Raw genomic sequence first — 10,129 nt, 5'->3', positions numbered from 1 at the left:
GAACAGCAGAGCAAGTATACATGCTGGGAGTTGTAGTTTTACAACAGCTGGTGTGCTGAAGGTTGCCGACCCCTGCTTTATTTGTATAGCAGGCTGCCTGTGTTCTCCCCCCCATATATTCATTAATACAACGTGCCCCCCGAAGACCACCAAGTGTGCCTGGTGAGCTGTATTCACCACTGACTCCCCCAACCTCCTGCAGTCAGTGATTCCATCTAAGTGATTGAATTGCTGATTACCCAAGAAGGGGTTAATCACAAGCTTGACATGACTTGTGGTTAAGGCCCCACGTAGCACCTGTAGCAAAAAAACACTGTTGGAAAAACAGCAACACATCGGGGTTCTTCCTGTAGCGCTTTGTACAGGTTTCCTCTGTGGACTTTCTGCTTTAACTATACCAATAGGGAAGCCGCCGCCGCCGCCACGTCCTGGGGTATAACTGGCATGCTCCAATTTCCAAAACCATGACAGTGCAGCGTATCCGCTGCATCTATTTTACCGTAAAATGGGGATGGGATTGTTTTTGTTTTTTCTTCTGCCACGTTTCTTCCACTGTGTTTAAGTGGTGTGGGGAGCAAGCCTCATGGAGTTATCCACTTTCTCAGGGTAGGCCATCAATATTAGACCTGCAGGGGAACCCCAACACGTAAAACCCCTGCATATCTCCGGTACAGAGATTGTAATGGCGCATCGCTGCGGTACCTACACTCGCCACTACAGTTTGTACAACACCAGAGATCTGCAGGGGCCCCCACACATCTAATACTGATGGCCTATCCTGAGGTACTATCCTTTCAGTAGGAGGAGGCCTCACATTCTGGTTCTCCATTAATTAAAAAAGAAGGTCACTGGACTAAATTTGTGGTTAGATTCACATCGGCCGCAGAAATCGACAGAGAGAAAAGTCCTGCACGGAGGATTGTTCTCTCTGCCCGTTTCAGTATGGAAACGGCTGACCCCATTAAGTCAATGGAGTCCACTGGTGTCCATGAGTAACCGATGTTTTAACGATCTGGCTTTTCATCATTCAGGTCACATGACAGATTTAAAGAGGACCTTTCACCTCCTGGGGCACATGCAGTGTAATACACCGCTAGAAAGCCCAAAGTCGTACTGTGAGAGTGGTGAGGAACGTTTCCTCCCCTCCTGATAGTACTCGTCCATAGACGTCATTGTTGGAAATAAGCAATGCCCCCCAGTCTCACAATACAGCGCAATAGATGCTACTGTGAATAAAGGCGTTCCTGACTGTCTGTTAGAAACGCCCTTCTGACAGTGAAGAACTACGGTACCGGAACAGAAAGGGAAAGCCGATAGTGCGCTGAATTCAGCACACTGTTGGTTTTCTAGTGGTGTATTACACCGCATGTGCCCCAGGAAGTGAAAGGTCCTCTTTAAACAACGTAGAACCTGGCGCACATGTGATCCTGTCTTTACTCTAGTAACCCCACCGCATGAGACGACAGTGGCTGGTTTATTCCATGAAAGCAGGTAATACTAGACCAGGACAGGTAAGTTGGTAGAAGGGAGGGGGTTGATGGACTACGTTGGTAACTAGTGGAGGTGGTTTTTTGTTTAGGTTTTTTTTTTTTTTTTAAATATGGATAATGAGGATTGTGCGGATGGTTTTAGTTCAATAAAATATAAATTTTTAAAATGTGTGTTTTATTATTATTATTACTGTAGGCGGAGCTTATAAGATATAGGTCCTATACTGAATAACTTATGGAGAATATACCGATACCATGAACCTACCTGCAGCAACTCCATTCTAGTCAGTTCTGTATTGAGACAGCTAGAATGGAGTTGCTGCAAGGAGGACCCACCTACAGCAACTACAGAATATACCGATACCATGAACCTACCTGCAGCAACTCCATTCTAGTCAGTTCTGTATTGAGACAGCTAGAATGGAGTTGCTGCAAGGAGGACCCACCTATAGCAACTACAGAATATACCCAGACCATCAACCTACCTGCAGCAACTCCATTCTAGTCAGTTCTGTATTGAGACAGCTAGAATGGAGTTGCTGCAAGGAGGACCTACCTATAGCAACTACAGAGTATACCCAGACCATCAACCTACCTGCAGCAACTCCATTCTAGTCAGTTCTGTATTGAGACAGCTAGAATGGAGTTGCTGCAAGGAGGACCCACCTATAGCAACTACAGAATATACCCAGACCATCAACCTACCTGCAGCAACTCCATTCTAGTCAGTTCTGTATTGAGACAGCTAGAATGGAGTTGCTGCAAGGAGGACCCACCTATTGTAACTACAGAATATACCGATACCATCAACCTACCTGCAGCAACTCCATTCTAGTCAGTTCTGTATTGAGACAGCTAGAATGGAGTTGCTGCAAGGAGGACCCACCTATAGCAACTACAGAATATACCGATACCATGAACCTACCTGCAGCAACTCCATTCTAGTCAGTTCTGTATTGAGACAGCTAGAATGGAGTTGCTGCAAGGAGGACCCACCTATTGTAACTACAGAATATACCGATACCATCAACCTACCTGCAGCAACTCCATTCTAGTCAGTTCTGTATTGAGACAGCCAGAATGGAGTTGCTGCAAGGAGGACCCACCTATAGCAACTACAGAATACCCTGAGACCATGAACCTACCTATAGTAACTACAGAATATGCCGAGACCATCATGAGCCTACCTGCATTAACTATATACTGATAAATCAGGCGCACAGCGATACGTCAGAATTTATCTCTATATCAGTTATTAATTGCCATATATTTCCATCATCACTTACAACAAGAAAGTGACGCAAGTTATAATAAAACACGTAAGGCTGCGGCGTCAACGCCCTGTTCAGACCATATGGCAAATATATATTTATAAACTATATATGTAATATATATAGGTATATCTATATATATATATATATATATATGTAATTTAATATATATATATATATATTAAATATCAGTGCCATATGTATATATGTCCAGGAACATGTATTTCCTATATTCTTATTGATAATCATATACATATACAATGTCTCTCTTGGCCGGTTATGGCTCCTCCCTATAGACACTCCACTCTAGCTGCTCCTGTAGTGAAGTGACTAGATTGGAGTTTCTGGCAGCAGCTCCTCTAAGCAACTCCATTCTAGTCACCTCAGTACTGAACAGTCTACATTGGAGTTGATTCTAGCAGGTCCCTGCCTCCAGCGACTCCATTCTAGTCACCTCACTAGTGAATTGTCTAGATTGGAGTTGCTCCTGGTAGGTCCTACCTACAGCAACTCCATTCTAGACCGTTCACTAGTGAGGTGACTAGATTGGAGTTGCTGGAGGGAGGACCTACCAGGAGCAACTCCATTCTAGACGCAACCACCATTGACCCAAGAATAAGCCTTCCACCACTTCCGCTTCCAGGTCTGCGCTACACCTTGCTTACCAGCCAATCACATTTGTTGCTCTATGCTACTTCTTAATGATATCAGATGTGAAGCACACAGCCATTGGTTAAGCTTCAGTGGGTAACGATTTGCAGAGAAAGCAGAGCGGGCGGGGCTATGTGCTGTGAGGAAGTTCTCCACGTGAAGTCCTGGCTTTCAGGCTGCAGTCACTGACCGGGGAAGCGGCTGCTGGTTACTGTATGAATGCTTTCTTTTCATGTACACCTTCTATGCAGCCATTATTAACCCATGCTGCTTGTGAGCATTGTGTTATATAGGTTGTTAGTAAGGGCAAGACGTCTTATACCAGAGTTGCACGTGTCAGCTGCTGTGAGTAAGAAGTGCAGGGTATCACTTGTAAAGTTCTGCTTAGAAGGTTGCAACATGTGATATTCAAGTTATTGTGGAACTACAAGTTCCAGGATATTGTTTAGGAAAATTTAGTACACAAAATGGCTCAACATCATTGTATGAGGTTTGTCCCAAATCTATTCTATAATCCAAGACACTTATTTTACCTTCTACAAAAAGATAGTTCATAAACATTGAGGGAAAGCAGAATGGCTCAGGCTCCATTCACACTTGCGCCCAATCTCCCCTTGGAGATTCCGTTCTCCATTCTGCTTTAAAATGCAGTGAGATAAGTCCTGCTTGAAGGCATTTTTCTTTCGGCGGTTTTGGGTGCAGACCGCATTATTGTCTATCAGGTCCACGGAAACCGCGTTTTTAAGCGGATTAGGTTTCTGTTCCCCCAAGTGGACCCCATGAACAGAAACCCGAATGCAGGTGTGAACCTAATGTCAGCTGATTTATTAAAAACACCAAGTAAAGATTTCCACCAACTTTTACTGTAGTATGTTAACCAGTTCATAAGTCAGCCATTTTTTTTTTTTTTTTTTTTAAAGGGAACCTGTCAGAGCGATTTGGGAGACTAAAGTTGTTCGCGGAAGTAAACTTCTGCTTCAGGGAACGTCTTCACAAGCACCACAGACTGATGACACTCATCACTAGGCAAGTATGAAGGGTTTTAACCCCTTCCCGCCGATGGCATTTTTTGATTTTCGTTTTTGACTCCCCTCCTTCTAAACCCCATAACTTTTTTATTTCTCTGCTCCCAAAGTCATATGAGGTCTTAATTTTTGCGGGACAATTTTTTCTTCATGATGCCACCATTAATTATTCTATATAATGTACTGGGAAGCAGGAAAAAAATTCAGAATGGGGTGGATTTGAAGGAAAAAATGCATTTCTGCGACTTTCTTACGGGCTTTGGTTTTACGGCGTTCACTGTGCAGCCAAAATGACATGTCCCCTATATTCTGTGTTTCGGTACGGTTCCAGGGATACCAAATTTATATGGTTTTATTTACATTTTGACCCCTAAAAAAAATTCCAAAACGGTGTTAAAAAAATTTTTTTCTAAAAGTCGCCATATTCCGACGGCCGTAACTTTTTTATACATAGGTGTACGGGGATGCATAGGGCGTCTTTTTTTGCGGGGCCGGGTGTACTTTTTAGTTCTACCATTTTCGGGAAATGTTATTGCTTTGATCACTTTTTATTCAAATTTTTATCAGAATTAAAACAGTGAAAAAACGGCGGTTTGGCACTTTTGACTATTTTTCCTGCTACGGCGTTTACCGAACAGGAAAAATATTTGTATAGATTTGTAGAGCGGGCGATTTCGGGCGCGGGGATACCTAACATGTATATGTTTCACAGTTTTTTAACTACTTTTATATCTGTTCTAGGGAAAGGGGGGTGATTTGAACTTTTAATACTTTTTATATTTTTTTTTACTTTTTTTTTTTTTATTTTTTTTTTGCATTTATTAGACCCCCTAGGGGTGTTGAACCCCAGGGGGTCTGATCACTAATGCAATGCATTACAATGCTAATGCATTGCAATGCATTGCAAAAAAGCATCATCTCTTTTGCAGGCTGTATACACCAGCCTGCAAAAGAGAGAATTTGCAGACCGGCTGGGAGCCTTTAACAAGGCTCCCGGCTGTCATGGCAACGGGGGGTCGGCCCTGGAGCATGCTCCAGGAGCCGGCGATCCCTGCCAAAATGGCGGCGCCCATGCGCCGCTGGGAAAATGGCGCCTCCGGCGCCTTTGACAGCAGCGCCGGAGGGGTTAATGCCTCCGATCGGTCCGGGGACCGATCGGAGGCATTAGAGCCGGTTGTCTACTGCTTGAAGCAGTAGACACCCGGCGGCTATGACGGCCGCCCGGCTCCCGGGCGGTCGCCATAGTTACAGACCCGACACGCGCCGTACTATTACGGCACATGTCGGGAAGGGGTTAAAGGATTTTTTCTTTCCTCAATATGAGCTCGGACTCCTTAACTGGGTTGGCCCGGGACAACAGTTTTTTTTTCTAAGGGACAGGGAAGGTAAAAAAAAAAATCATATTCACATGTTCCCGGCGTCCCAAGCTGCTGTCCAGTCCTGTGGTGCCCAAGGGCTTGTTCTGACAGGAGTCCCTGCTGCGTGTGACCAATGAGGCCAATCAGCGCTATGCTATTTGAAAGCTTTTTGCACTGCATTTTGCAAAGTCTCCTCAGTTTGTAGCTTCTCCCATCACAGAAACAGTGGTGTCGTTTATCACTGTACTGTCAGGGGAGGTAGTCCTTGCAGCCCTGTGCCATCACTGGGCAGTGAAAAGCGCTTCCTGATAGTACACTTGTATTGTACTGTGAAGGGAGTGGTGTTATTCATCTGGCAATGGTGCTAGGCTCTAAGGATCGTCTCCCTGGCAGTACAATGACATTGGTAGCCAAAATTAAAAGCACAAATGTCTCTGTGATGGGAGAAGCTACAAGCTAAAATACTAAAAACACTATAATACAGCTTTCAAACGGTATATAACGTTCACTGCGGTAGAGGACATAAAAAGTTTCTCTTTGATAACTTAATAGTGATTACTAAAAAAAAAATGAAATAAATGCACTGTTAAACCTTACACATAATTCTGAGATCACTGTGTATTAATGTGGATTGTTATGGTTTTATCATAGACTTTAATTAAAATTTAGTATGTCTTTTAAGATACCTGAAAAGGGTATATAGCTTATTTAAAACAAACAAAAAAAACAAACATACTTATTCCCCCCCATACCTAGATATTTCCTGAAAGTAGACATCGTATCAAAATGCCTCGCACCAAATCATCATCCTCTACTAATCTAGACAAAGTTAAATACTGAGAAGAGCAAGTTCTATGAGCAGGGTTTAGGAATGCACAAAGGAACATACAGCTAAAGTTTCCAACGCATTTTCCCGATGTGTAAAGCATCTGATCATCAGGGGAAAATAAACTGCAGTGTTTGCAGTAAAGGCAGCCAGACTAGAGGTCAGTGATATGTCCTTCTCAGGGCACGTCTTGAATGAGATGAATGTGAATCTTCGCTCCTATTTTCAGATTAGCCACGGAGAGAGTTGTTCTGACAGGGAATATGGCCTTGGTCTGTTGACACTTTGACCATATGCTATCAGTTGTGTCTGATCCTCCTGATCACACTATTTCGGCCTCCATGATGCTTTCGTCAATGAGCAGGTATGGTTCCATCTATTTATACACCTGACTCTTCCATATATCTTATCACAAGAGGCCGCCTCTGGTTTTCATCTCCATGTATTGGAGAACGTAGATGACATCCACTTTCAATGGCTTTAGTCAGCTGTTTATATGACTAAGTGCCATTTATTATCCTTGCTGTACAGCTCTGGAAATGAATCTCTACCCCTCTGATGGTATTATATGTGGAAAGCGTGAACAAGGCGTGGACAGTGCTCTGAATTCAGCATACTGTTGGCATTCTCGTCATGTGCCCCAGGTCTTGAGATATTGGTGTCGTTACCAATCTCTGCCCACTGTCTGAAGGGTGTTCCTGAGTCTAGCTGGGAACGCCCCTCCTTACAGTACTGTGCATAGCACTATACTGTCAGAGGGGACGTTCCTTACTGACCAGCGATGACACTAAGTTAAGGAATATGTTCCCCCATTCTGTAGATGAATAGAGTCAGGGGGGGCGTTCCTCACAGCCCAGCTAGACTGTCAGGAACGTGCTTCTGACAATGGGTGGAGATCTCTCCTGCCCCGCGGTACATAACAGGAAAGCTGACAGTGCGCTGAATTCAGCACACTGTCACCTTTCTGGCGGTGTATAAAACCACATGTGCCCGAGGACATGAAAGATCCTCTTTAATCTTAGGATAGTGTCGCATATAGAATATTAGCTACCTTATTAAACATATCTAGGGTATACATTATCATCAAGCGTAGAAACCAGATAACCTCTTTGTCTTTTACACACACAAAAATACACCAGTCATTCATTGTATGCTTCCAAATATTTTTTTGCAAAATAAACCAAATAATCGACATCTGTAGCACATTCAAGTGGAATACGTGAACTTATTAGTTGGATGTGTTGAAAAGGCACAGTGTCTTTTCAATAGGCGGCAAACACTGCAGAAACTGTTAGAAATCTATAAGTAGATCTTAACGCACAATTTGTCTACCATGGAATTATAATAGTTTAGAAAAAAGGCTGTTCCTGTATAATCTACAGTTATAACAGCTGCTTGCACATTCAGCCTCTGCAAAGGTGGCAGGTGATCTATTCGCAGAAGCAATAAAATTTGTGTATTTTTAGGCTGCATTCATATTTCTGTTCCATATTTCATATTCCTTAGAAAAGGATGGACATCATAATAGAAAATTGACAGACCCCATTATAGTTAAAGGGGTTGCCCAGGATATACAGTTTTGGGCAAGGAGGCCAGGAAAGTTGTCAGGTGCTATGGTGTCCTCCGCCACTGTCCATTCCAGTTGCGCCCCAGTGCTTCTTCCAGCTTAAGTCCTCTCCTCACGTGAACGCTGACACTGCAAAGGAACCGGAACTTCACTAACATACGTCACCTGTGACATCCTGTGTCCTTTCCTGAGGCCACTGAGTCCCAGCAGTCGTGTAGTGAGTACTTCTGTTGGAACAAGACCCTGGGGGCAGCAGGACTGGACCACAGTAGAAGATAATGGGGACAGATGAGAGTGTGTTTTTTGCTTTTTTTTTTTTTTTTTTTTTTTATACCTTGCTAATAAGTGCTTCCTTTAGTCTGAAAAATCTGGTAAATGTTTTGAAAATGTCTTATTTTTATTCTTTATTGCTAAAGGTATAAGTTAATTCATAATTTTCTGCTTTTGTAGGGCAAGAACTCTCGGACAACAAGGGATTACAATATTTTCTGATACGTTTTCTCCTTATCCTATTTAGTACCATGTCTTTTCAATTTAATTTCAATATTGATGAGAGCAGTCCTGAAGAATGTGAAGTAGCGCAACCAAAGGATACAATGTTAATAGAAGATAAAGATGTACAATCAGAGCCTCAAAGTGACCTCACTGAATCAAGACAAAATTCTGCAACCAGTGATAAATTGGTATCCGCTCAACCAGCTACTGAACACCACATTCCTAAAAATGTGTCTAGTTTGTTAGAAAATAAAATTGTTGAGAACAGCTCAGGCTTACAGTTTGTAAATGTGTCAGTAGTAGAAATGACATTGTCCAATACAGATGTGCATAGTGAAGACAAAGTGAAAAAGTCTATTATGTCTAACTCTGATCTTATTTCTGGTGTGTATGAAGGAGGAATGAAAATTTGGGAGTGCACTTTTGATCTTATAAGATATTTTGAAGATAAGGATGTTAACTTTGAAGGTAAAAGTGTTTTGGATCTTGGTTGTGGAGCTGGCTTGTTAGGTATATTCGCTTTGAAACACGAAGCCAAAGTAGTTCATTTTCAAGACTATAACAGCACTGTAATAGAAGAAATAACCATTCCTAATACACTGGTGAACTGTGATGATGACAATTTAGAGAATAACATTGATGGTGAACCTACTAGGAAAAAAACGAGAAAATCACATGTGGAAACTAGACTGTTATCGAAGTGTCGCTTCTTTTCAGGGGAGTGGTCTCACTTTTCTCAATTAATGCAAAATCAAGTGCCTCCGATGAAATACGATATTATTCTAACTTCAGAGACCATATATAATCCTACATACTACAGTGCATTGCATGGAGTCTTCCAGAATTTATTGTCAAATGATGGAATTGTTTACCTGGCTAGTAAATCCCATTATTTTGGTGTTGGAGGAGGTGTTCACCTCTTTGACACCCTCATTAATGAAAGAAATATTTTTAAAATCCATACCCTAAAAGTCACAGATCATGGGCTTGAGAGAATGCTTCTCAGCTTAGTCTTTAATGGCAAGTCTTAACTAATATTTCTATTTCAATTAAAGACTAATTTATATTTTATGTTACTAGTGTGACTTTTGACATGTATGATCAATAAAAACAGCACGTTATTAAAAAAAAAAAAAAGCTTTTGTTTTTTTTTTCCAAAGTATACTAGAGAAATTTTTAGATATTTTTCATGCTTCTGTGTTTACAGGTGGTTGCCCAGGTTAGAGACCTTTTTCCTATCAGAATGATGGCACAGTGCCTGCTCCCCACCACACTGTTCTATCCCTCTCTCCGTTAGCTGTGTGTGTTGTTGCAGAAATAACTATGTTTATAACATGCGAGTCCCATACACACTCTGTGGTAAAAGCCGCGGTGCGGACACGCCACAATTTCCAAAACCACATTGGTTTTGGAAATCGCAGCATGTCAATTATACCTATGGAAACG

General features: G+C 42.2%; 1 protein-coding gene across 1 annotated transcript; it reads left to right on the top strand.

Annotated features, from left to right (window-relative positions):
* Positions 1 to 8,616: 8,616 nt before the first annotated feature.
* Positions 8,617 to 9,792, top strand: METTL18 (methyltransferase 18, RPL3 N3(tau)-histidine). Its single transcript, XM_075264784.1, has one exon. It carries the CDS (start codon positions 8,710 to 8,712, stop codon positions 9,712 to 9,714), a length of 1,005 nt encoding a protein of 334 aa, XP_075120885.1. The 5' UTR covers positions 8,617 to 8,709; the 3' UTR covers positions 9,715 to 9,792.
* The last annotated feature ends 337 nt before the right edge of the window (positions 9,793 to 10,129 follow it).

This window comes from Leptodactylus fuscus, chromosome 1 (genome assembly GCF_031893055.1).
Source record: "Leptodactylus fuscus isolate aLepFus1 chromosome 1, aLepFus1.hap2, whole genome shotgun sequence".
Classification (NCBI taxonomy): Eukaryota; Metazoa; Chordata; class Amphibia; order Anura; family Leptodactylidae; genus Leptodactylus; species Leptodactylus fuscus.
This window is presented reverse-complemented; position numbering and strand designations above follow the sequence as displayed.